Below are 27988 nucleotides of genomic sequence, written 5' to 3'. Positions count from 1 at the left end.
GTCTGACTAAGAACTACTGTTCCTTGTCTTCCTTCTCTTCTTCTTCCCTTTCTTCTGTTGAGCTCTCCTCTCTTTCTTCTTCTTCGCTCCCCTGCTGCTTTCCAACCAGAGTCTGCTTCTGCTGTACTCTGCTACTACGGGTGAAGTTCCTCACCATTCGGACAAGTGAGGGAGGGCGTTGGCCCAACAGTAGCAAGGATGAAAAAAGATGAGACGCTCACCTCACATCTGTAGCAGAGCGACAAAAGTCCTTTCAAAGTCCAAATTCAAATCTTTGTGGAAAAACAGGAATGCTCCCACTCATGGCGTTGGCAGTGGAGATTGTCCAATTCGTGCAATGCTAAACACCCAGCGCCCCTGCCTCCACTGTAGCGAGCGGCAGATATTGGACGGCGTGCGGGTGAAGGCACGTGCGCCCCATCCCTGAGGGGTTCAACAGGGATAATTACCCCCAGATTCACCTTGTTTAATTGCACGACTGGGGTCCAGTGTCCTGGGAAAGCAGCCAAACGCCTTAGGCCATCACACCGGAAGTCTTCTCCAAAGTCTTTTTTTATATTTTCTCTCTGATAGTAAGAGCTGACAGTGAAAAGGAACTATCAAATCAAATCAAATCAAATTTTATTAAACGGTCACAGACCAGATTAACTCGTACAGCTAGTCAGCGAAGCATAACACCGGAAAAAACAAAGGACAATTTCGATACATAACTGCAATTTAAAATTAGACAGCATAAATAAAATTAAGTATTTGCCTTCGCCTGCATATTGACATTGGAAAGCTCTTGTTTCCTGCGCCTAATAGCGGCTACACAAAATTTGGCCACATTGATCGTAATTTCAGGAACCTTATCTTCTACCAAGGCTCTCATACGTTGGAGTTCTGGTTCATTTTTAAGCTTTTGTAGAACTGGGGCAATAAAGGTCAAACGTAGATCCTCATAGTAACTACAGTGCAGCAATACATGCAGACTTGTTTCCACTTCCGATGAGCCACACGGGCAAACACGTGACTCATATGGTTTGCCCTCATATCTGCCTAGCAGCAGGGCAGAGGGCAGAACGTTAAATCTGGCCAGGGTAAAGGAGTGTCTGTACTTAGGTATTTGTAAATCAGCCAAATAATTTGCGGGTGAGAACCCTCTCCCAAAGTCTCTAATTATGGCATGTTTATCCATTTTGCCCATATGACATTGCAGCTCTATGTCCCTAATGCGTTGGAGCACTTGACTTCTGGCTCTCTCATATCCTGCCGCTATCAAGATCTGCGGGGAGAATCCCAAGCTTCTTATCTTTTCAAACAGGGAAGCTTTCCAGGTGGAATGAAAGGTGTCTAAGAGTGTTAAAGGAGCCAAACCGGCCGGGGAAAAAATAAGTTTTAACCAGTAGTGTATCTTTAGAATCCACAGCCGCGCATTAACGGGTGGTTGTCCAACTTCTAAGCGGACAGCTATATTAGATACACAGGGGGGGATCCCCAATAAACACCGATAGAATTTTGTTTGAAATGCCTCCATAGGCGCAAAATTTTTAAAACTGCAAACCTGGGATCCATAAGTGAGTTGTGGGAGTATTTTTGCAGCAAAAACCTGGGAGGCCGCCGGAACGTATTTACCCCCTTTCCCGTGAAAAAATCTTGTAAGGGCTTTATTAGCCCTTCCTGCGTTGGCAATGGCGTTTTTCATCTGTTGGTGCCACGAGACCCTTTCCTGAAAAGTTATTCCCAGGTATTTGAAAGTTGCTACCTGGTCAATAGGTTGACCATTAATTCTCCATTTGTGTTTCCTTCTTTTTTTTGAAAACACCATAATTTTAGATTTGCTGTAATTTATTGATAGTTGATCCGCTTGACAATAGTCAGCAAGTGATCTCAAAAGCTTCCTCAGGCCAACGCAGGAAAAGGAGAGTAGGACTGCGTCGTCCGCATACAGAAGCACCGGGATGGGAATACCTGCCAGTTTGGGAGGGTGGGCATTTTCTTTCGCCATATTTACTGCTAGAGAGTTGATATAGAAATTAAATAGCGTTGGCGCGAGGACACATCCTTGTTTAACCCCATAGTGCGTTTGAATTTCTTTAGTTAGATGGCCTGACCGATCGCATCTTACCCTCACCCTGGTGTTTTCGTATAGACCACGGATAAGGCGTAATAAGCGTTTATCTATGTTTGTAGCGCCAAGCTTTTCCCAGAGTCTATCCCTTGGTATTAGATCAAACGCCGATTTAAAATCCACGAATGCTGCATATAAAGACCCCCCTTTTCTAGAGTATTTGTCTGCCAGGTGTTGAAGGGTAAGGGCCTGGTCTATAGTTGAACGCTTTGCTCTAAAACCAGCTTGAGCTTCTGATAGAATATGCTCTCTTTCCATCCACTCCACTAATTTATCACATAAATGAGCAGCATACAGTTTGCTAATAATACTTAATAGACTGATTGGTCTATAGTTAGCTGGCTCAGTTCTGTTTCCTTTCTTAAATATTGGAATGATGATGGCTAAACCCCAGTCCTCGGGGATAATAGCCGCTTGATTTATACTAGTGAACAAGGCGGCTAGCACAGGGGCCCACCATTCGACATTTGCCTTAAGAATTTCTGGTGGGATATTGTCAGCACCCGGGGCTTTCCCTGATTTAAGAGCTTGAATAAGGCCAGTAATTTCTTCTGTGGTTACAGGGGGCCATTCCTTACCAAATTCACTTGAAGCAGGAAGCAGAGCTGGGGCCAGTTGATTTGATGAATATAATGAGAGGAAATAGGCCTCCCATGCTCCAGCGGGTATAGAGTATTCGATTTCAATCGGGGAGTCTCTCCAGCTTTTTGCAATTATTTTCCAAAACGTGGCAGAATCTTTCCTTTGGGAGGCCTCCACTAGGCACTGCCATTCCTCCCTTTGTGCCTGGAGCTTTTTCTTGCTAATCAAAGCTTTATAACTGCGTTTTGACTCAAACCAGTCTAATGGAAGCGAAGGTAAGTTCGCTGTTCTATAGTTCCTGTACTTATCCAGCAGGAGGCGTTTCATAGCCATGCATTCTTGGTCAAACCAAGGTTTGGATTTATTAAAGTGTAGAGATTGCCGTGGCGTTTTTTTGTTGGTCAGATAAGGTTGTAGCGACGAAATCAGTTCCCGGAACATGTCTAATCTGGCCTCAGGAGTTGGGGAATTAACGAGGTTCTCCTTTCTAGCAAGAAAAATATCTGAGTGAAGTCTTTCCGATATTTCATCACTCAATTTGCTGGACCATTTAATATGTGAGTATCTTAGCTCCATGTTTTCGAAGCATGGGGCTACAAGTTTATCAGAGCAAAATAAATCTTTTCTTACATCCAGTATTAAACAGAACGGTAGATGGTCGCTGTCAACCCTCTCCACCACTTTACATTCCCGTGCTCTGCTCAAAAGGTTAGATGACACCAGGACGTAATCGATAGTGGAGGCTCCCATGTTGGATATAAATGTAAATTCCCCACTGGGTTCTCTGTCGACACGACCATTTAATACAGTCAAATCCAGATTGTTGGAAAAACGTAGAAGGCATAGGCCTGCGTAATTGCAGCCCTTGTCTTTTGAGAGCCTTGGGGGAATAGAATGGGCTTCTTCAGAAATGGGAGGTACGTCGTGAAAATGAGCATATAACGCTTCGTCTGATTGGCCAATTCTGGCATTTAAATCCCCAGCCAGCAGCACTGCCGCAGCAGGAGTTTGATTCATTAGCTCATCGACATAAGATTCTATCCTATGCCAGAGATTTTTGATAAGCTGCTTGCCTCTTTGGGGAGGGGCATATATATTAATCAATAGAAGTGTGCAATATCTGCATTTCATCAATAATGCCATGGCCACACTGCTCAGAGGCTCCAGCTTGACGAAAGATGCTCTCAGCCTTGTGGATATTAGAATGCCTAGCCCACCCTTAACTCGTCCCCCTTTGTTGCTTGGTGAACCTGCGAGCGAAAATGAGGCAAAACCATTTACATCTAGATCCCCTGTTAGCCATGTCTCTTGCAAGAAGACTATATCATGATCTTGAATAAAATTGACAAATGATTGGTCAGTCGCCTTGTTGAGCCAACCAGCAATGTTCCATGATAAAAATTTAAGATTGGCTTTATCACAATCGAATCTTTGTCAATTATTAGCTAACGTACTTTTAGGGTTTGTCGCTTTATGTATCGGACGCCTATCGTCTTTGAATGGCGGGCTATCCAGCCGCTCTATGATTTCAATAGGTGGATGCAAAGTGCTCACGTTTGTGAACACCAGATCTTTATTATGCATAAATTCCTTCTGTGGATAGTCTGTTTTGGCCTGATTTTGGCCCAATTCTGTTTCATCTAGGTATCTCATTTTGTCCCATACGTCTTGTGGGGTCACCTTGGGGATATTTCTCTTTCGGGGGGGTGATGGAGTACTCTCCTTGAAGGGTGGCACATTCTCTCTTGGTGGAAAGTTAATCTCCGCTTTGATCTGAAGGTTACGTGTTGTGGTCTTTTTTTGGTCCCCCTTGATAACCTCGTTGCCTGAAGCTCTCTCGGCCAGCTTATCTCTTAGCTTATCTAGTCTTCCCAAGATGTCAGTTTGTATTAATGGTGGGAACATCCAGAATTGGTCAATTAGGATATTTTCTTCCATAGTAAAGAAATCCTCACCTTTGCTTGCAAGGCATTGCGGGTTCTGTTTGTCAGGCCAGAATTTTGAGAGTTGTTTCCCCTTTCTAAGATTTGCCTGCTTAGTTTTCAAAAGGGGGCTCAAAGGAGCCTTATTTTCAAAGAGCCTAAGTATTGTTGTCCGTGCTTTTAAAAAGGCAGGTCTTGACCTAAAAATATACTTGGCCAGGTTCTGATCCCTAAAAGTGGTCAGTGCTCTCACTGAGTGACCATCATAATGTAAATATTCCACCGAGGTGATATCATTAGCATTAACCATTCCTGGCAGTATGTCATTTAGACTAGATACAAAGTTCATTATTCGCTGTTTCCCTGTAAGGAAGCCCTTAGGCTTCGGGAAGTTCGTGAATACCAGTTTTTGGGGATTTAGGATCAAATTCCAATCTCTTTCCTGACTGGAGGCTTGCCAGGTCTGAAGGGGGGTATCATCTCTACTAAACGCTTCCTCTTCCCCGCTGTTTGATTTGCTAAGTGTTTTATTGCCTTCATAGGAAGAGGCCTCTACTTCCGCAGCATCAGGTTTATTAAAAAGTTGGTTATCCAAGGACTGAGTTGTTACTTCTGCCTTCTCACTTGCTACTGGAGTCAGCCTTGGCGAGTCCTCCTTAGCCGGTTGCTGTGTAACTACCTTTGTTTCTCTCTTTTTACCCTTCTTTTTGCTGCCCCGTGTGGTCGATTTATTTGGGGCTGGGGGAAGAAGTTTAAACAATATCTGCCAATGTATGTTTCGATTACTGCGGGTATACTTGGCTATCCTTGTTGTTTTAATATTTTTACTTTTCTTCACTTTTACCCTTGAGTTATGTCTTTGCAGATTCTTATTTATTACTGGTTTGTTCATCGACGCTAGCTCAACTGTTTTATGTTCTTGTGGCATATCATTTAATTTTAACTCTTTTAATTGAGATGTGAAATTTTCTACTAACGTCAGCAGTAGCCCGTTTGTTATTGTTAGATAATTTTTTATGTTGGCTAAATCAGAACTTATTGCTAGGGAATAATCCAAAGGGCGACCGTCACTCAATTCTGTTTGAGAGTATTTTGGAGTAGGTATCTGGTTTTGATGGGTTGATGTAATTTCTTCCGTGGGCAGCTGTTCCTTAGTAATAGAGGTATTTCCCTCCTGAAGTTCCTCGGCTAAAGCTAGTTCTTGCGCTAGGCTGCATGGGGAGTTAATATTTCCAGTATCTTGGTATATCTTTTTAAAATTAGACGTCCAATCAAGAACAGTAAGAGAGGGGGGTATTACTTCATCAAGAATTAACTCTTTTTGTGGACTCTTACCCTCCTCCATCTTAGGAAAGTAATTTGTGATTTTGCTTTGTCTTTTACCAGGGCCCGAGGGGCTGATTGCCGAGTCAGGCAGTATACCCAACTCCTTGTATTTTCTTCTAGTAAAAACCATGGTAAAAGTGGTCTTGATATAGAGAGAGGGCAGTTTACCCCAGGTGCGACTGCCTTAGATTGGGGGGCAAGTGGGGGTATCAATCTATATTCCCACCTGCTCTCTGCAACAGCTTCCTGATGTGCTCATCAACAGCCTCAATATATTTCTCTATTTTGAGTTCTCTGCTTTTAGATCTTGGCAATTGTCCTAAGCCTGTAGTTTTCACCTCAATCATGCGACCAGCGCTGTTTCACAAATGCTGCAACCTAGTCAGAATATAATAATAAAACAATGCTGCCAAAGAGACAGCAGTAATAAAACGGCTAAAAACTACATTAAAATTAAAATTGCCTTATTTAGGCAATTTATGTGCAGCTGGAAAAGGATAATAGTGGAGTTTGGCTATAGCGCATGTACAGCTATGATAACCTTGTATTTCGGGTCTTAGCTTAGTCTTTAGAGGCCATCTTCCACCGCCCTATACTGAACGAAGGATATCCAAGAGCCCCAGAAGGGAAACTTTCTGTGGGCTGGTTCGCTGATTCCTTCTAGGTAGTCTTTCAAAGGCCTACCACATAAGGCAGGGCACAGAACGATATCTTGCTGAAGCCGGTTTTCCAAACCTCCAGAGGGTCCTATCCGATACACTGTTGTGGAGTTATTGTGTAGATTAAAAACTTCCTGTAAAAAACTCAGGGTGCCTTCACCAGGAGTCTCTGAGAATATAAAAGCTGGTCTCCTCGAAAGAGTTTATTAAAATGAAGAGTCTTTCCAGCTACAGCACTTCCTCTTCAACTAAGCAGGAATGTTGTCCCCAGCTAGTTCACACAGCCCCCCAGCTGGGCGGGGGTCAGTCAGTTCAGTTAACCCCCGAATCTCCAAGCTTTATCTTTCTCTGTGTTCAGCAGAGCTGGGTGTCTATGGGCCAATCTCAAAGCAAAGCTCACAGTCGTATCTCTCCTTACCCTCCTTCTCCAGGCACCGTTGGTCGGGTAAGCAGTTCACAGTTCTGTCTTTAGACCTCTTCTGTCTCTCTGCTCTCAGTTCAGGCAGCAGCGTTCTCTCCTCTCTGGCAACCTTGACCGGGCAGCTGATAAGGAGGGAGGGAGCAGGCTGGGACAAGCTGAAGCTCGCAGAGCCGACAGGAGTTATAAAAATGTTCAGAGTCTTTAAAATGTTTTCCGTTTGTTAAAAATTGGCATCCGGAGGGCAATTAAGATAAGGTTTTTAAAAATAAAAGTGAGCGCCGGAGAGCGTGACTTGCCTCGGCGCCATCTTGGTCAACTCCCCCGAAAAGGAACTATCTCAGAAGGGGGTGGATCTTCATTGGGGGGTTTTAAGAAGAAGTTGGATGGTCATGGGTGCTTGAAATGAGATTTCTGGAGGGGGTTGGACTAGATTCTGAATCTATGATTCTATACTTCACCCTGGTGTGAGATCTTAAATTGACTTTTTAACAAGTGAAATTTTATACACATTCCATGTGCTGATATGCTATCAACCCCGTATGAATTATTTGGTGGGCCATGAATGAATCTTTTCCCACATTCCAAACACTAAACCGTTTTCTCTCTTGTATGGATTCTTTGATGGGAAGTGAGACTATCCTTCCGACTGAAGCTCTTTCCACATTCTGAGCACTGATAGGGTTTCTTGTTACGGAAAAGGAGCAATGCAGCAGCGAGCTGCAGCTGGCTGGAAAGCAAAACAAGATGTTGATGTTTGGGACTGTACCATGGGAACAAAGGGGCAGTCTATTCACTGTGCTGAGCACCGGATGTTAGCTCAGAGTGTCATTTGACCTGTACTGGAAGTACAGGGGTGGAGTTTATCTCTCTGCTGTTGGTGTTTGGAGAGTGCAGACACGTTTCTCTGTACTGCTGCAAAGACAGAAATAAAGACATGTAAATACATTTCTGTCTATCTCTTTCCCCTCCCTGGGGGAGGCAGGGAGCAGGGAAGAGTGGTGTGTTCTTCTCACGCTTGAGGAGGATCGCCGATAGTGACCTAGCCTGTATCCTGCCGGGAATCGCAGACAGGGAGGTCAACAAGGAGATCAAGCCGGGTGCCTGGAAAGTGGCCAGTTCAGGCAGCTGGACAAGAAAAGAAATCAAAGATTGAAGAGGAGGAAAAGATACTTGCTGAACAGGAGGAGCAGAAAGGAGGGCTGGCTGAAATGCTACAGAAGACAAATGAGAGCCGGGGACCTGTCAAGACGACTCCAAGCTTGACCAAGGTGAAAGCTGGACTATTTGGGACATACGGATTTAAGAAACAGAGCTGGAGCTCCACCTTTAAACAAGTAGGCCTGGCTGGAAGAATCATCACCAGTATTGAGAAAGTACCTTTTCGAGTTTGGGTGTTAAACATAAGAGACCTCCAAAGAAGCTGGCTGAAAGGGACTGAGAGGGATTTGAGAGCCTCGGACCACCAGGCTAAAAAGATGGACTAATGGCTTTTGGTCTGGGATTGAAACCGGGGAGAGAAGGGTAGGGTTTGGAAGTCCAAAGGGGGCCTGATCTTTATTTTGCAGTGTAAAAATTTTATGTTGTTTATTATTATAAGCATGGGGAATTCGTGGATGGGAACTAGGGTCAACCTTAGGAAAAGTATTTTCTTTTTCGTTTTTTCTTTTTTTCTCTACATATGACTAAGGTATATAATTTAAAAGTTACTGAATAAACTGAACTAAATACAATAATGAACTAAGGGTTAAACCGATTATAAAGAAGTATATTAACAAATTATGGTTAAGATACTAAGGATAAAAACTTGCTGAACAAATAATTGGAGCTGGAATACAAGAAGGGGAGGTGTGGGGAAGTCATGAAAGGAAGTTACTGAAAATGAGACTTAAAAGGTGGAATCTTTTTTTTTGTTTTGTGTGTTTTTCTTTGTTTTCTGTTTTGTTCTTTGTACCTTTTGAAACTTTAATAAATATTATTTTTTTAAAAAAGGAAAGTGGCCAGTTCCTCTGATAAAGCTTGATATCTGACATTTCTCCCCTGTATGAATTCTTTGATGAGAAGTGAGATTCCCCTCCTGACTGAAGTGCTTCCCACATTCTGAGCACTGATAGGGTTTCTCCCCTGTATGAATTCTGTGATGGGAAAAGAGTGTGGCACTTGGACTGAAGCTCTTTCCGCATTCCAAGCACTGATAGGGTTTCTCCCCTGTGTGAACTCTTTGATGGGAAGTCAGATCACCACTCTGACGAAAGCTCTTTCCACATTCCAAGCACTGATAGGGTTTTTCCCCTGTGTGAACTCTTTGATGGGAAGTCAGATCACCACTCAGAAGAAAGCTCTTTCCACATTCAAAGGGTGTTGGCCCAACAGTAGCAAGGATGAAAAAAGATGAGACGCTCACCTCACATCTGTAGCAGAGCGACAAAAGTCCTTTCAAAGTCCAAATTCAAATCTTTGTGGAAAAACAGGAATGCTCCCGCTCATGGCGTTGGCATTGGAGATTGTCCAATTCGTGCAATGCTAAACACTCAGCGCCCCTGCCTCCACTGTAGCGAGCGGCAGATATCGGACGGTGTGCGGGTGAAGGCACATCCGCCCCATCCCTGCGGGGTTCAACAGAGATAATTACCTCCAGATTCACCTTGTTTAATTGCATGACTGGGGTCCAGTGTCCTGGGAAAGCAGCCAAACGCCTTAGGCCATCACACCGGAAGTCTTCTCCAAAGTCTTTTTTATATTTTCTCTCTGATAGTAAGAGCTGACAGTGAAAAGGAACTCTCTCAGAAGGGGGTGGACCTTCATTGGGGGGTTTTAAGAAGAAGTTGGATGGCCACCTGTCATGGGTGCTTGAAATGAGAAGGGGAAGGGGTTGGACTAGATTCTGAATCTATGATTCTATACTTCACCCTAGTGTGAGATCTTAAATTGACTTTTGAACAAGTGAAATTTTATACACATTCCGTGTGCTGATATGCTTTCAACCCCGTATGAATTATTTGGTGGGCCATGAATGAATCTTTTCCCACATTTCAAACACTAAACCGTTTTCTCTCTTGTATGGATTCTTTGATGGGAAGTGAGATTGGTCCTATGACTGAAGCTCTTTCCACATTCAAAGCACTGATAGGGTTTCTCCCCTGTATGAATTCTTTGATGGGAAGTGAGACTATCCTTCCGACTGAAGCCCTTTCCACATTCGAAGCACTGATAGGGTTTCTCCCCTGTATGAATTCTGTGATGGGAAGAGAGTGCGGCACTTTGACTGAAGCTCTTTCCGCATTCCAAGCACTGATAGGGTTTCTCCCCGTATGAATTCTTTGATGAGAAGCGAGATTGTGGCGGTGACTGAAGCTCTTTCCGCATTCCAAGCACTGATACGGTTTCTCCCCTGTATGAACTCTTTGATGGGAAGTGAGATTCCCCCAGTGACTGAAGCTCTTTCCACATTCCAAGCAATTATATGGTTTCTCCCCTGTATGAATTCTGTGATGGGAAGTGAGGTGATCCTTCCGATTGAAGCTCTTTCCACATTCTCTGCACTGATACAATTTCTCCCTACTCTGTGTTCTTTCGTGTGAAGTGAGGCTATTCCTTCGAATGAAGCTCTTTCTTTGACGGGAGGTGGACTGGGAGCTCTGACGGATGTTCTCTCCACACTCTGAATATTTATATGACTTCTCCGCTATGTGGATTCTGTTGTGGTTCCCCTTGTTCTTCCCTTCTGATTCATCACCATCTGCAATGAAGAGAGAAGCTAATTAGAGTCTCAGGAGGAAATGGGAGCTCCAGATTATTGAACAATGTTAACGAATGCTTGTGACAGAAGAAGAACTGAAGAGAATGAGATGTGTGGCCGTCCAATAGTTTTCACTGTTTTTGTTTCCTGGTATTAACTGAGATATTGCTTGGCTTTTATCTGGGATGGATATTTTTGTGGCTCAATCATGGAATCCACTCCATCTGCAATCACAACATGTTATGATCCAACAGGGATCCTTACTGAGAGAGTCCATGATCCCACGATTCTCCTCCTTGACTTCTCCTTGACCTCCCCTGTGTGAGTGCCTGAGGGCCCTGCTCTTGCCACTCACCATCTGGCCTAAGGCGGGGCCTGACAGGCCTCACAAGGACGGTTGCTGTTACTGCTGCTGCTGTCCAGGAGGACTCAGGGGGGCGCAGAGTTCTTTTAAACATGTTTTAAAAAAATTCTTTTGAATTTTTTGTATGTGGTGGGGTGGTGGTGGGGTGGATGTTTGGTTGGGCCTGGGAATTTGTTTGATTCTGGTGTTTTTGTAATTTTTACAGTTTTTTGTTTGTATTGTTTTATTTTATTTTATTTTTTAAAGGTTTTATTTTGTTCTTAAGGGGAGGGGTCAGGGCTGCCGGGGAGTGGGTCCCAGCCAACAAAATGGCTGGGGCATGTTCCACAGGGGGGATGCACTGGGACAACTGATATCAGTGATCACGGATAGGAGGAGGAGTTACGCTAAGACCAGACCATGTCGTTACAGAGGAGGCAGGTTTAGTCGTTGCTTAACGACTATCCCTGCCTCCGGGTCTGGTCCTGACTGGATGGATACTAGAATCAGCAAGGGATACCCACATGACGTGAAGGTGCTGCTGTGCAATGCCAGGTCAATAATGAATAAAACCACTGCCATCCATGACGTGATCGTGGATGGAGGACTTGACCTGGCATGTGTAACAGAGACTTGGTTGGATGAAGCAGATGGGCCTGTCCTTGCCGCTGTTTGTCCACCAGGTTTCTCTTACGCACAGCAACCCAGGCCTTGTGGGTGGGGAGGGGGGGTTGCAGTGATTTTTAGGAAGTCATTAGTCTGCACCAGGCGTCCTATTGGGAAGACCCAGTTCTCTGAGTGCATGTTCTGGAAGTTGGGCAATAGGGGCAGTACAGGATTCCTTTTGGTGTACCGACCTCCCCGCTGCACCAAGGATTCCCTGCCCGAGCTGCTTCAGGTCGTGGCGGATGTTCTCCTGGAGACACCTAGCTTGGTTGTCCTAGGGGATTTTAATATCCATACCGACACGACCTTACAAGGGGCCGCTCGGGACTTCGTGGAAAGCATGGCCTCCATGGGGCTGTCCCTGAATAAGTCTGGCCCAAGTCATAGCCACGGACATGCCTTGGACCTGGTGTTTACCTCTATGGATGTTGGTGATCTGACACTAAGTAAAAGCGAAACGAAAGAAGTGCCATGGTCAGATCACTTCCTGGTGCAACTGGACTTCTCTGCGACCCATCCCCTCTGCAGGGAGGTGGGACGAATTCGGATGGTCCGCCCCCACCACTTAATGGATCCAAATGGTTTCCAGAGAATGGTAGGGGATGTTTTATCCCATGTTGATGGCCTTTCAGCTGATTCCCTGGTGGCCCGCTGGAATGTGGAGTTAACCAGGGCTATCGACTGTCTGGCTCCGAAGCGCCCTCTCTGATTGCATGGAGCCCGGAGAGCCCCGTGGTTTTCTTTGGAGCTGAGGGCGATGAAACAATCGCTGAGACGGCTAGAGCGCCGGTGGCGGATAACTCACTCTGAAGCTGACCGGACATGGGTTAGAGCTCAATGTCGAGCCTACCAAGTGGCGATAGCGACGGCGAAGAAGACTTTCTTCACCGCCTCTATTGCATCTGCGGAAAACGGCAGCAGGAGACTCTTTCAGGTGGTTCGCAATTTAGCGGAACCACCAGTTACATCGGGGACCAGTACGGGCCACATGATCTTTTGCAAAGTTTTTTGCAGATAAAGTCGCTCAGATTCGGGAAGAGGTAGACGCCACCATGGGAGCAGGGCTGGAGCGGGAGAGTGCTAGAGTCCTGTCTAGTCAAATTGCGTGGGATCAATTCCAATCTGTTACCTCCGAGGATGTGGACAGGCTGCTTGGACGAGTGAAACCAACCACCTGTCTCCTTGATCCTTGCCCATCCTGGCTTATAAAAGCTAGCCAGGAAGGGCTGGGCGATGGGCTTTGTGGGGTGGTGAAGGCTTCCCTTCGTGAGGGAGCCTTCCCAGACCCGCTGAAAGAGGCAATCATTAAACCGCTTCTTAAAAAACCATCTTTAGATGCGGCCACGATGGCCAACTATCACCCAGTCTCAAATCTTCCATTCTTGGGCAAGGTGATTGAGCGAGTGGTTGCTGAACAACTCCAGGCACACCTGGAAGAAGCGGACCATTTGGATCCCTTCCAGTCGGGATTCAGGCCTCACCATGGGACTGAAACTGCCTTGGTCGCATTGGTTGATGATCTCCGGTGGGCTAGGGACAAAGGTGAGAGCTGTTTCCTAGTTCTGCTGGATCTCTCAGCGGCGTTTGATACCATCGACCATAACATCCTTCTGCACCGTCTTGAGGGGCTGGGAGCTGGGGGCACTGTCATACAGTGGTTCCGCTCCTTCCTCCTGGGCCGTGTTCAGAAAATGGTGGTGGGGGATGAGTGTTCAGACTCCTGGGCTCTCACTTGTGGGGTGCCTCAGGGTTCTGTCCTCTCCCCCATGCTTTTCAACATCTACATGAAGCCGCTGGGAGAGATCATCAGGGGATTTGGGCTGGGTGTTCATCAGTATGCGGATGATACCCAGCTCTACCTCTCTTTCAAATCAGAACCAGTGAAGGCGGTGAAGGTCCTGTGTGAGTGTCTGGAGGCGGTTGCAGGATGGATGACAGCTAACAGATTGAGGTTGAACCCTGACAAGACAGAAGTACTGTTTTGGGGGGACAGGAGGCGGGCAGGTGTGGAGGATTCCCTGGTCTTGAATGGGGTAACTTTGCCCCTGAAGGACCAGGTGCGTAGCCTGGGAGTCATTTTGGACTCACAGCTGCCCATGGAGGCACAGGTCAAATCTGTGTCCAGGGCAGCTGTGTACCAGCTCCATCTGGTACGTAGGCTGAGACCCTATCTGCCTGCGGACTGCCTCGCCAGAGTGGTGCATGCTCTGGTTATCTCCCGCTTGGACTACTGCAATTCGCTCTACGTGGGGCTACCTCTGAAGGTGACGTGGAAACTACAACTAATCCAGAACGCAGCAGCTAGACTGGTGACTGGGGGCAGCCACCGAGACCACATAACACCGGTCTTGAAAGACCTACATTGGCTCCCAATACGTTTCTGAGCACAATTCAAAGTGTTGGTGCTGACCTTTAAATCCCTAAACGGCCTTGGTCCAGTATACCTGAAGGAGTGTCTCCACCCCCATCGTTCTACCCGGACACTGAGGTCCAGCACCGAGGGCCTTCTGGTGGTTCCCTCACAGCGAGAAGCCAAGTTACAGGGAACCAGGCAGAGGGCCTTCTCGGTAGTGGCGCCTTCCCTGTGGAACACCCTCCCACCAGATGTCAAAGAGAACAACTACCAGACTTTTAGAATACATCGGAAAGCAGCCCAGTTTAGGGAGGCTTTTAATGTTTGATGTAGTACAGTATTTTTTCTTTTATATATTTTTTTGAAAGCCGCCCAGAGTGGCTGGGGAAGCCCAGCCAGATGGGTGGGGTATAAATAATAAATTATTATTATTATTATTATTATTATTATTATTATTATTATTATTCTTTATGCTGAGCTCTCTGGTCAGGATCCAGCAACGTCCACGCCTCGTCTGTAAACAAACAGCAACATCTTCACCTGAACACTCCCCATCAGAAGTTATCTCAATCTGGTTGGTCTAAATTTAAATTTATACGTAAATCTCTTTCTTCCCTTTGAACCCCCCTCCCATTTTCATGATAAGACCAACTCTGTATTGTTTCATTGGTGACAGAAGAGGAATAATGACTATTACTCACTTAATCTAAGCACAACGGCCACAAGAGCTTCAGTCTAGGCATTTGGCTCTGCGATGTTGCATGTTCTCTGTGCTCTCCTGTTTCCCCTTTTTTGTTTCAGTTGAAAGCAATTCATGGACCCAGAACTCATACACTGACCACTAATGATGAACTATATGTTATAGATACTCCTGCAAATTTATTCTGCTATGTTTGAGATATACAGGCTCAGCCTACATATTTGTATCATTTATTATTCCTATCTTCCTTGTTTTATAAAGTTAATAAAAGTTATACAAAAAGAAGAGAAAAAGGCAACACACGGAGGCCCCATCTGAGTTCACACTGCACAGCAGGATCAGGTTCCCTTAAGGAGTCCAGTGCTGCGCGATGGATCAGTGAGTTGTCAGAGATTGGTAGGGCATTCAGATCACAGAACTGGTTTTAGACCTTTTGATCTGCCAATACATTGCAGTGGCCGGGGAGCTGTGATCTATTCCTAGCTCAAATTGCCCGCAGATGACAAAGGCGCAGGCAGGCAGGTGGGGGAGCCCGAAAAGGTGCCCCCCTTCTCCATCTCCATCCGCCTGCCTACCTCCCCCCACCCCCAAGCTGAGCAACCCTGTCCCTAAGCCTGAAAACTGCAACCCCAGAGCATGGGCAGAAAATAGCAGAGTAGCTATTACAGTGGTACCTCAGGTTAAGTACTTAATTCGTTCCAGAGGTCCGTACTTAACCTGAAACTGTTCTTAACCTGAAGCACCACTTTAGCTAATGGGGCCTCCTGCTGCCACTGTGCCGCTGGAGCACAATTTCTGTTCTCACCCTGAAGCAAAGTTCTTAACCTGAAGCACTATTTCTGGGTTCACGAAGTCTGTAACCTGAAGCATATGGAACCCGAGGTACCACTGTACATGTGCTGTAGGTGCCTGCATGCTGGGTTCTTTGTATGCAGAGCCCAGTTCACAATCTTTGAGCTCTCTCATTGCAAGCCAGGCAGGTGTTGTGGCCATATTTGCCTCTTGCATGGGGACCAAATCTTCGGGGAAGCTTTTCATCTCCAATTGGTAGGAAAGAGGGTTCATTAACCTGCTGGTGGGGGGAGGTGGCTTTTCAGCCCATAAATTCAACTCACGGTGGAATATCTGGTGGGCTGGATCTGGAGCACAAAGGGTCAAGTTCTACTTGCATGAGCCCTTGTGTTCCTTCTTCAAACATATTAGGCAGGAACGTCAGAGGTCAAATCTGGAGAATATTTCATTCTGGGCGTCTTGTGGCAGAGCACAGAAGGCATGTAATCAATTCTTTTCAGTTCTGTCAGTAAGGTCAAGTGCAAGGAACCCAGGGTCTTTCAGTTAGGGGGTTCCTTGGGGTCCAGGTCAGCTGACTAGTCAGGATTGTCACCTGCAGAGTATATGTCAACTAAAGGATAATAGTCTGCCTTGAATTGAGGACTTTTTGGAGGTGTTGCTGAATGTGGAAGCAGAGGAGCTGGTGATGCCACATTTCTGAATAATCTTGAGACTGATACACCACTCCTCCATAGATATTCTCTGTGCTTAGACACCATCTTCACAAACTTTACGCTCCTCTTGTGACAAGATTCCCAAAGGCTTAGGGTAGCTTGAGAGAAGTAGCTTATTTTGAGACAGCACCCATTTCCAATTCCTTTTTATGAAAACCCTGTCCCTAGTTGGTTTGGTTTTGGCTTTTGACAGGACATCAGAGCATTTGATAACCTTGCATATCGTTTCATATTGATATAGGGATCTGGTGTGCAGATTCTAGCATAGTACAAGCTTCTTAGTGTTCTGTCTGGACCCAGAGCATGAGCTGCTCTTAAGTAAGTTAAAAAGTATTTTCAAGTCAACTTTTTAATATTGCACTATTTTTTAAATTTTTAACATTTTTGTTCTTCTTTGTACTTTTACACCTCCTTTTGCCATGTGGATGAATCAAACCTCCCTTATTGATCTATTTTTAATGGTAGGGAAAGAGATATTGTTGTATTATCTGGTGCCACAGACTCTGCTAGATTTTATTCAGAAGGTTTTACAAATACCTATCAGGATGGTAAGAATTTTATTACAGTCAGCCAAAAAGGATTTTAAGTGTTCCATGTCCTCTGTTAGTACTACAAGCCACCCAATGACTGATAATCCCTCTTTGGTCCCAGAAGTTTGGGAGTAGCAGTCTTTTCTACTTGCTTTAATTTTGAATTTTGCTTTCAGATTAGTTCCTCTACTTGTTTAGCCTGGATTTGGGCTTGAGTCGCTTGAGCTCCTGGTCTCAGTGCCGGAGATGACTTAGCAGTTGAGCTGCCTGGGCTCCAAACCTCTTTCTGCTCATCCTTAGAGCTGCTGAGAGATCCTATAAGGTCAGTAATAGGATCTGGCTCCTGCTGTTTCTTAGCCACGTCCTCATTTCCTTATTCACGTAAAATGGAGTAATTTTTGCTTGTGCTTTCTTCAGAGAAGCTCTCTTTGGAGGAGGGTCTGTGGCACTTGGGGAGAGAACATACATTTTGTAACTACTCTGGGTCAACACTGTCTTTCCCCTTAATTCCTCATCAAGTTTCCTGATATCTTTAATAATAATAATAATAATAATAATCCTAGCCTGAGAAAGAAACTGAGCCTGAAATGACTGAAAAATGCAAATGACTGCTTGTGAAAGAGGAAGAAGGGAAGGGAGTTACTGCCTTTTTCGGCTGGTATTAGCTAACGTATTTATGGGACCCGGAGATTCGAAAAGCCTGGCTCTTTCTTTGCTCAACCAAAAACAGAAGCAGAAAGGGAAACAGAAAATTAGACAGGATGTACCTCCATGTCCTTAATATCTCTGAAGCCTACACTGAAGAAGGCCTGGGCAGCTCAGACCAGCCTCCTCACGGTTGGAAAAGGCAGGACTGGTGGAAGAATATTCCCAGACAGAACAGGAGATACATCTCCTATGGAGAGTTGTGGGTGTGTTAACATCTCAGATGCTGTAGGCGGCGCTATGGGGCTCCCTCAAAATATTTTTTTTTCATATAAATATTTTATTAAAATTTTTAAGTTACAATATAATAATCAAACAAAGTTATAACAAAACCTAACATACTTTCTTATCTTCTTGTGACCTCCTCACATCTCCCGCCCCTACCTTCCACGTTAAAAAAAAATTAATCCAGCAAATTATCACCTTACTTCCATCCTTACTGTCTAATTATCAATTAAATTTAACCAACTGTTTATCCAAAATAAAAATTGTTTTTTCTTACATTTTCACTTATCTTCCTACTTCGCTTCATCTATTTTGATGGTGCCAAATTGTTTATAATCAAGCATCCTGCTTAGCATTCATACAGTTTACAATGTTTTTGCAAGTAAATCTTAAATTTTTTCCAATCTTCTTCTACCGTCTCCTCTCCCAGATCTCGGATTCTGCCGGTCATCTCAGCCAGTTGCATATAGTCCATCAGTTGCATCTGCCATTCTTCCAGTGTGGGTAGATCTTGAGTTTTCCAGTGCTTCGCGAGAAGTATCCTTGCTGCTGTTGTTGCATACATAAAGAATGTTCGGTCCTTCTTTACCACCCCTTGGCCCACCATACCCAGAAGAAAGGCCTCTGGTTTCTTAGAGAAGGTATACTTAAATACCTTTTTCAGTTCATTATATATCTTTTCCCAGAAAGCCTTCACTTTAGGGCAGGTCCACCAGAGGTGAAAGAATGTTCCTTCATTTTCCTTACATTTCCAACACTTATTATCAGACAAGTGGTATATTTTTGCAAGTTTGACTGGGGTCATGTACCATCTGTATATCATTTTCATTACATTTTCTTTCAAAGCGTTGCAAGCAGTGAAATTCAACCCAGTAGTCCACAGCCTTTCCCAGTCCTCAAACATGATATTGTACCCAATGTCCTGTGCCCACTTTATCATGGCTGATTTTACCGTTTCATCTTGTGTGTTCCATTTTAACAGCAAGTTATACATTCTTGAAAGTACCTTAGTCTTAGGCTCTAACAATTCCGTTTCCAACTTCGATTTCTGCACCTGGAACCCTAACTTTTTGTCAAGTTTAAAAACTTCCTTAATCTGAGCGTAATGTAACCAATCTCGCACTTTATCTCTCATTTTCTCCATACTCTGCAATTTCCAATTATCTCCATCTTTTTCTAGTATTTCCCAATACTTTGGCCAATTGGCCTCCATATTGGGTCTTTTTCGGGCCTTAGCTTCCAATGGTGAAAGCCACCTTGGTGTTTTATTTTCCAATAAGTCTTTATATTTTGTCCAGACATTAAACACTGCTTTTCTGACAATATGATTCTTGAAAACCTTGTTAATCTTAACCTTGTCATACCATAAATATGCATGCCAACCAAAAGCATTGTTAAAACCTTCCAAATCCAGCACATCAGTGTCCTCGAGAAGTAGCCAGTCTTTTAACCAGCAGAAGGCTGCTGATTCATAGTAGAGCCTTAAGTCTGGCAGGGCAAAGCCCCCTCTTTCTTTCGCATCTGTTAGTATCTTAAACTTAATTCTGGGCTTTTTGCCCTGCCAGACAAATTTAGAAATATCTCTCTGCCACTTCCGAAAGCACTCTGTCTTATCCACAATCTGTAATGTTTGGAACAGAAACAACATTTTTGGCAATACATTCATCTTGATAGCAGCAATTCGGCCTAACAAGGAAAGTTTCAGTCTTGTCCAGCTGTCTAAATCTCTCTTAATTTCTGACCAACATTTCTCATAGTTGTCCTTAAATAAACTCAGATTTTTTGCTGTTATGTTTACCCCTAGGTATTTAACTTTCTTAACCACATTTAACTCTGTCTCTCTCTGAAACCGTTCTGACTCTGCATCTGTCAGGTTTTTTCCCACTACCTTAGTTTTCTGCTTGTTTAATTTAAATCCCGCCACCCGACCAAAATCTTGAATTATTTGTAATACTCTTTTCGTACTAGATTCTGGCTCCTGCAGGGTCAAAACTAGGTCATCTGCAAAAGCTTTGAGTTTATATTGTTTCTGTCCGACCTGTATTCCTTCCACCAACCGGTCTCCTCTAATCATATTCAAGAGCACCTCCAGAACTGAGATAAATAACAATGGGGAGATAGGGCAACCTTGTCGTGTTCCTTTTTCAATTTTAAACTCTTCTGTAACCACATTGTTAACTATCAATTTGGCCTTTTGTTCTGAATAAATTGCGTCAATCCCATTTTCAAAACCCCGTCCCACTCCCATCCCTTCTAAGTTCCCTTTCATAAATTTCCAGGAGATGTTGTCAAAGGCCTTCTCCGCATCTATAAAAATTAGCACTGCTTTTATGTTGACATCTGTTTGCAAGAGTTCCAAAATATCAATAATGTTCCTTGTGTTAGCAAACAAATGTCTACCTGGGAGAAAGCCTGCCTGGTCTTTATGGATTACTTCATTTAGAACTTTTTTAAATCTACTTGCTAAAATGTCTGCAAATATTTTGTAATCCACATTTAAGAGGGAGATGGGACGGTAGTTCTTGAGTTGTGTCTTTTCAGCTTCCGATTTTGGTATCAATGTGATAAAGGCTTATTTCCACGATTCTGGCGCCTTCTTCCCCTCCATAATTTCATTGCTGACCTCCATCAGTGGTTGTATCAAATAGTCCTTCAATATCTTGTAGTACTTGGAGGTCAGCCCATCTGGCCCTGGAGATTTGCCCAATTTCATGTTCTGAATGGCAAGTTCAATCTCTTGTGGTGTTATTTTACAATTCAGGATTGATCTATTTTCTTGTGACAATTTTGGTAGTCCATTCTTTTCCAAAAATTGTTTAACCTCAGCCTCATCTTGCGGCCCTTGTGTATATAGTTTTTTAAAGTATTTCTGGAAGCATTTTCTAATATCCACGGGGTTCTGAATGTTTCTTCCTTCAATCTCTAAATTAGTAACTGTATTTAGTTTTTGTCTTTTCTTCAACTGCCAAGCTAGCAGTTTCCCACATTTATTCGCAGATTCAAATGTTTTTTGTTTCATTAGTTTAACTTTCCACTCTATTTCCTGGTTTATCAGTTTAGAATATTGTGCTTGGTATAGTTTAATTTCTCTCAGAATCGGCTGTGACTTCGGTTTAGATCTTAACTTCTTCTCTAGTTCTTTAATTTTCTCCAAGATCTTGTCTTTTTTCTCATTTTGTGTCCTTTTCTTTACAGCGTTCTGTTGTATCAGGAACCCCCTCATCACGGCCTTGCTTGCGTCCCAGATAGTTCTTTTTTCCACCGAAGTGTTCAAATTTATCTCAAAATAATCCTTCAAAGCTTTTTGGGCCTTCTTAATGATTCCCTGATCTCTAAACAAGTTGTCATTCATTTTCCATCTAAAGGAGCCGGTTGGTAATAGTGTCATATCCATCTTTACCGCATTATGGTCGGAGCAGGTCTTTGGGCAGATTTCCACCTTTCTGGTCTTAGGTGCCAGACCTCTAGATATCCATATTTGGTCGATTCTTGTCCATGTCAGTTGGGCTTCCGAAAAGAATGTTCCTTCTCTTCCCAAGGGGTTCTTTGTCCTCCAAATGTCAATCAAGTCCATATTGTCAGTCAGTTCAAAAAAAGTCTTAGGTAGTCTGCCATCTTTTGTCACATTTTGATTTTGAGACTTATCCATATTGGTTGAGACCACGCCATTCATATCTCCCATCATAATGGGATTTAGCCCTGGAGGACCTTCACTCCCCCTTCACTTCCTGTCCTCTCTAGGACTCCAGCTCTGCTCCTCTTAACCCTTGCCAGCCCAGCCCTCCCTCTGCCCCACGGAGCCCCCTCGGAGCCCGACTCCGCGCCAGGGAGACGGGGCTTCCCCAGGAGTCTCCGCCTGCTCCAAGCAGCCTCCTCGAGAGCAGGCGCCAGGGAGGAAGAGGAAGCCCAGATCCCCCCAAGGGAGACACGTCTTCCCTCCAGCCCCCCATCTTCCCGGGGGCAGCCCTGAATTGGGGGGCCAAGCTGGTGTCCAGAGGCGCCTCCTTCCCTTGGACTTGGAGGCTGGCAGGCCCAGCTGGGCTTCTTCCAGGCTCTGGAGTCAGACTTGGGGGCCCCTTTCCCTCCGCCCCCCACCCAGGGGGTCCCCTTGTCGCCGGAAATCACCCCCCCTTTTTCACTAACACGTGTATTACACAAGCACCACACTCACACCCACATGCTTCTCCCCTTCCTGACCCAAGAGATGTCCCTTTAGAGGGCCATCCCTTAAAGCCTTCCGTAAATAAGGAAGCGCTAACTTGACAGCTTCCCGCTATAGTGCTCCACATCGCCCTATCTTTATTGTGAGTAGACCGGCCGACCGAACTCTGGGTCAATCGGCGGCCGCCTCAGCCAATCAACGTTAGCGAACAGCGCCCCTTGTGGCGGCCACGCAGGTACTGCAGGCTACCGGCGCTTTTCCTCCCCTGCTTTGACAGCTCTCAATACAAAGTTTCCGAGTTCAATTGACCGTGACTGATTTAATCAAAATGTAGCAAGCTGCTTCCTGAAGGCGAAAGTGCTTTGAACTTCAAAGACAGTATTCTTCATAAATTCACTAAAAATCAGCCGTACCTCGGATTCTCACCGGACCACTTTTATTCTGCTGGATATTGCAAGGACTATCAAAGGGGGGTGGTCTGATATCAAGCGGCCATAATCCTTTCACCGAGCAGTCACGTACTCTGCGTTCCCTCCAAGTAGACGTGACAACCTTGATAACCATCGCTGATGGGCTCAGACAGAAGGCTGTCAGGGATACAATGGACTGCATATCTTAGTGTATTCTACGCGGACCCTCACAAAGAACTGTGGCCGGATTCCCCTCAGGGGGCAGGAAACTTCGCCTTTCGCCTTTGTTTTCGTACATGACTCATGTGGGGAGGGGAGAGGAGGCCCCGGCCAGGTGTCAGGATGCTCGGATTACCTGTGCAGCCCCTCCCCGACTCCTCCTATTTTTAATATAATCATGATGTAAATATGATGTAATTCTGAGGGTGTAGCTTAGGGGATTAGCAACTAATAAAAGTTAGGGTCTCCCTTTGTTCGGGGCTTCCATCTTGCTTCACCTCGTGGGCGGTGGGAGTCCTGTCGCGACAGTCTTTTCTTGAAATAAAGACCAAGCCTACTGGCTGCTGTTTTGCTCTGATTGCTCTGGTCGGTGTCTTCATTTGCCCAAGAGAACCCTCGGATTTTCCGGTAACAGTTTTTGGCGACCGTGCTCAGGGACACTTGGTTCTCCTGCAAAGGTGAGAGGGGAGATAGAGGGGATCGGGCGCCACCGGGCAACCTTAGCCCGGGGATCCTTTTTTCCTCTCCCTGCCTCCTCTTTGCGGGCGGTAATCAACCGTCACCAGAAGCCCGACCAGAGAGAGCAAAGGCGAGGTACAGCCGGCTAAAGGAAAGGATCCCGGGATCCGCGGGGGACATCTTCGAACGTGAGTATGGTTTGAACACATTGGGAGGGGGGTGGAAAGGTAACGTCCCCACGACAGCCAGACTTTCCTTCTTTCATTTCTGACGTTGCCCCTCGGAGTCGGCCGGGAACGTTCTACCTATATCCTTTTCTCCCCCGACGCTCCCCTTTCGGAAAGTGGCCAGGGAGGTCGGGAACTTAACTGTCTGACGTTATCTCTCGGAGTCGTCTAGGAACGTCAAAAACCTTTCCCTTTCTCTCCCCACAAATTCTTACGCGGTGCTTGGCCGGGGAAGTTAGTATCTTCAGCTCACAGGCAGAGGTACCTGGCCTCCCCCGAGGCAATTGAGCGAGATACTGTGTTTACCGTCCGTCTGCGACCTCCGGCAGGCTAGGTAAACAAACCGGCGATCCTCCTCAAACGTGAGCAGGACACACCCTCCTCCTTCTCTCCCTCCCTGCACTCCCCCAGGGAGGGGAAGAAAGACAGACAGGAGTCCTTTTACATGTCCTTTTATTCCTGTCATTCAGCAGTACAGAGAAATGTGACTGTTCCCTTCAGACTCCATCAGAAGAGTCACAACTCCTCCCCTGTACTTCCAGCACAGGTCACATGACACTCTGAGCTAACATCCGGTGCTCAGTACAGAGAATAGGCTCCACCTTTTCCCCAACAGTACATCTGCAAAACATAACATCCTGTTTTGCATTCCAGCCATCTGGAGCTGGCTTTTGCCTTGGTGCTTTTTCCCAACATCCTCCCCCAAAAGCATCAATTGGCAAAACATGATCCAGAGAAGAGAACAAACAGTTGTTATACATATAACAGTCCCCTGTTGTTTCAGTTCCACCCTTGGAACTCCCCACCACTGGTTTCACCAGTGTACCTCTCTGGTTGTCTGGCTTCCAAGGAATGAGTGCTTCTGCATTACCTTGGTTAGGGGCTCTCTGTTGTGTCTTTGTCTCTGACTTAGACACTGCTTCAACCTGCTTTGAGTTGTTAACAACAGCAACACATGCAACAGCTAAGTTAGCAAACTCTTTTGAGTACCTCTTTGGTGGTACACCCTTTGTAACTCTCTCAGACCTGCGTATGAGGTTCTGATCCTCTGTGCTCACTGGTTCAACCTTTGGACTCTGTTGAGAACCAGTAGCAATCAGTGGTTCTTCCTTCACCTGTGAAGGTCTATCCATTGTGTGAGATTTCCTCTCAATGACTGTTACAACTGAACTCTCTGAGCTATCACTGTCATCATCATCAGAAGAAGAAGAAGAAGAGGAGTTTGGATTTGATATCCCGCCTTTCACTCCCCTTCAGGAGTCTCAAAGCGGCTAACATTCTCCTTTCCCTTCCTCCCCCACAACAAACACTCTGTGAGGTGAGTGGGGCTGAGAGACTTCAAAGAAGTGTGACTGGCCCAAGGTCACCCAGCAGCTGCATGTGGAGGAGCGGAGACACGAACCCGGTTACCCAGATTACGTGACTACCGCTCTTAACCACTACACCACACTGGCTCTCAGTACCACTGTAATCTGTGACATCAGAAAAATCATCATCAACTGAATCGCCACCTGTGGGAAATGTTTGTACAACTCGCTCTTGTTCTGGAGCACTCTCTAGGAACTTTGTGAGAATCACCTGACCAGATTCAGACAAAATTACTCTGTAGAGACCCTTTTCATAACCCACAAAAATGCCTCTGGCATTCTTTACTCCACCTGGAGCTTCTGTTCTCACTTGAGACCCGAAAACCTTAAAATAGGCAACAGAAGGTTTTCTATTGAACAGCTTCTCAAAAGGAGAACATCCCAACTCTGTTGAGACCTTTCTCAACCACACATGAAGATAGGACGCTAGCGATTCGGCCCAATATTCATGTGGCAAATGTGAACTCAGCAATTGCGTATTCATCATTCATCCCCTTTTGCAATTCTTTGTTCACCCTAACACAGACCCCCCCGTTCCACGCTTCGGTCGAAACAGCAACTTTGTGGTCTATCCCTTTTCCATCCGGGAACTTCTGAAACTTCTGTAACAGAAAAACTTGTTTGTCATCTGTGAAAAGACAATCAATGTTAGCATCATGCATATTTTTAACCTTGTCACAAAACTCCTGAAACTTTTCTAAAGTTTCTTGCGGTTTCTCCATCATATAAACCCAAGAATAATTAGTGAAACAATCCACACACAAAAGGTAATATTTTGCACTGCCTCTAGATGGTTCTAGAGGACCAATCACATCAGCATACACCCGCTGAAATGCCCTGTTGACCTTCTTGGTCACCTTCCTGGTGCTCACACTGGTCACACCTGCAAGAGAGATTTCGTTAGAATCAGAAGAATTACATTTCATGTAATCACTTTGATCAAAAGTCAACAAATACAGTCCATCTTTCTCTTTGGCAGTAAGAAACAGTTCTCCATCTTTGTAGATCTTGCAGCTTTTAGCATCATAGGACAGTTTCAGTCCTTTCTTTGCAATCTGCGACACACTCAGCAGATTAAATTTCAGTTCTGGAACCAGGTAAACATCACTTATAGTCAAGTTCAGACTCTCAAGATACACAGTTCCAATTCCGGTCGCTTCCAACTCTTGACCGTTGGCCTGTTTCACAGCGAAGCTTTGCTTCTTCAACGTCGAAAACAGTTGTCTGTGCGGGCACATATGAACAGTTGCGCCCGTGTCAATTATGAACGAGTTCCCAACATCTGGCGTGGTTCCTTTCGCCATCATAGCCTTTGCAGGTTTCACCTGGCACTTGGTACGGCTTTTGCCTGACGCCTCAGGCTTCGTAGAGCTGTTCTTTGCTCCTCTTGACTGTCGCGGCTTCTTACAATTTCGCTGTAGATGCCCAGTCTGTCCACAATTGTAGCATCGGACAGCACTCAATGCTACACCATGCTCCCTAGTAGCATCAGCAGTGGGGAGATTTGAACTCCGTTCCTCCCTCCCCCTGTCAGCAACACCCATTGCACCTTGTTCAGGAACACCAACAGTTCCAACAACCACAGTTCCTGCACTCTCCCCTCTGGGGTCAAAGCTCTCCTCAGCTTTCGATGAGCTCTTAGGAACTTGGCCAGCATCATCTTGGCTCACCCCTTCTGGGGTAGTTATCCATCCAGACCATGATGAATAACTGTCTCTGGTTAAGGGAGGTGGGTAAGGCAAAGCTCCTTTCTTGGCATCCATCTTGAAGCCAAGCCTCTTCAGCTTTCCAGCCCACACTCTCAAACAAACTGTAAAATCCAACAGTTGTTTTTTTTCCTTTCTCACTCAGGCAGGCAAACTGCAAGTTGTTTACGCTCTTTTGCACCTGGCAGCTAAACTCTGGCTGCTATGGAAAGTCCCTTCCAAGGGCACGTAAACTTGTAGCCAAAACATTCTCTGATTTTGTTTCGCTTTCCCAGGCTCACACTCACAGTCCAGCCCCTTTGCCAGTAACTTTCCAACTTTCCGTTACCTAGCAACAATGCATTTCAATAGGACAGTTTATCAACCACAAGAATTTGTGGAATGCAGGCTTCAGACTTTAAGCTGCAGGCCTCTTCCTCCCGGAGCTCTTGTTTTCGTTGAAACGCAGCTCCGTGAACCAGTGAATTAATCAAACTGCGTTCACACTTTTAGCCCGAAATGCAGCATACCTTGAACTTTGTTGCTCTGGAAAACACCTCTTCTTTTTCCTCTGGGTCTGTTCAGCCTCTGGCTTCTCTCAGACGCTTGCCTTCTCCCTTGGAGCAGAGGAGGACAATCCACCAGCCTCTCATGCAGATGTCCGATGAATCGCAACCATCCGAAGGCTGCCATATTTTAGTATCTTCAGCTCACAGGCAGAGGTACCTGGCCTCCCCCGAGGCAATTGAGCGAGATACTGTGTTTACCGTCCGTCTGCTACCCCCGGCAGGCTAGGTAAACAAACCTGGCGATTCTCCTCAGACGTGAGGAGAACACACCCTCCTCCTTCCTCCCTCCCTGCATTCCTTCCCAGGGAGGGGAAGAAGAGACAGACAGGAGTCTTTTTACATGTTTTATTCCTGTCACTCAACAGTACATAGAAATGTGACTGTTCCCTTCAGACTCCATCAGAAGAGTCTCAACTCCACCCCTGTACTTCCAGCACAGGTCAGATGACACACTGAGCTAACATCCGGTGCTCAGTACAGAGAATAGGCTCCACCTTTTCTCCAACAGTACATCTGCAAAACATAACATCCTGTTTTGCATTCCAGCCATCTGGAGCTGGCTTTTGCCTTGGTGCTTTTTCCCAACAGCAACACCCCTCTTCTTCCTGTCAAAAAGCCCAATACAAACCCCGTGAAATGGCGCCTGGTTCAGGATCTCAGGCTCGTTAATTCCTTTGTCATCCCCAGACACGCTGTAGTCGCTAACCCGCACCACCTCCTAAGCACCATTCCGGAAGGAACCGTGGTCTACTCTGTCATAGATCTATGCTCTGCTTTCTTCAGCATCCCCGTAGACCCAGAAAGCCAATTCCTTTTCGCTTTCACTTGGCAGACAGGGCAATTAACGTGGACCCGATTGCCCCAAGGATATGTAGAATCCCCGGCAATTTTTTCGTCTATACTTCACCAAGATCTATCAGATGTGGCTCTGCCAGGAGGCTCAGCCCTGAGACTCTACGTTGATGACATCTTACTTTGTGGGCGGGACGTAGAATCATGCAAAAAGGACACCATAGCCCTCCTAAACATACTAGCTCAAAAGGGACATAAAGTATCCCCAAAAAAGATACAGTATTGCAAACAGGAAGTTAAATATCTTGGCCACAT

General features: G+C 45.4%; 3 protein-coding genes across 9 annotated transcripts in view; 1 reads left to right on the top strand and 2 right to left on the bottom strand.

Moving 5' to 3' along the window:
- LOC308465792 (uncharacterized protein) overlaps positions 1-27988 on the top strand; it is a 430090-nt gene that overhangs the window by 237091 nt on the left and 165011 nt on the right. The window lies entirely within an intron of this gene.
- The window catches only part of LOC308465694 (uncharacterized protein), a 386527-nt gene that overhangs the window by 241591 nt on the left and 116948 nt on the right, over positions 1-27988 (bottom strand). The gene's annotated exons all lie outside the window — the stretch shown is intronic.
- LOC308466208 (uncharacterized protein) lies at positions 7350-12694 on the bottom strand. 2 transcript variants are annotated; one of them, XM_080986908.1, is made up of 2 exons: positions 11021-11129; positions 7350-10756 (listed from the first exon to the last, which is right to left on the bottom strand). In XM_080986908.1, exons 1-2 carry the CDS (start codon positions 11112-11114, stop codon positions 10050-10052), a joined length of 801 nt encoding a protein of 266 aa, XP_080843034.1. In that variant the 5' UTR covers positions 11115-11129; the 3' UTR covers positions 7350-10049. The 2 variants fall into 2 exon arrangements, 1 of the variants encoding a protein (XP_080843034.1); XR_013980681.1 differs by lacking the exon at positions 11021-11129 and adding an exon at positions 12183-12694 and having other exon boundaries at positions 10664-10756.

This window comes from Podarcis pityusensis (assembly GCF_964106645.2).
Source record: "Podarcis pityusensis genome assembly, chromosome: 2".
Classification (NCBI taxonomy): domain Eukaryota; kingdom Metazoa; phylum Chordata; class Lepidosauria; order Squamata; family Lacertidae; genus Podarcis; species Podarcis pityusensis.
The sequence above is the reverse complement of the archived record's forward strand: the minus strand, read 5'-3'. Positions and strand labels throughout refer to the sequence as shown.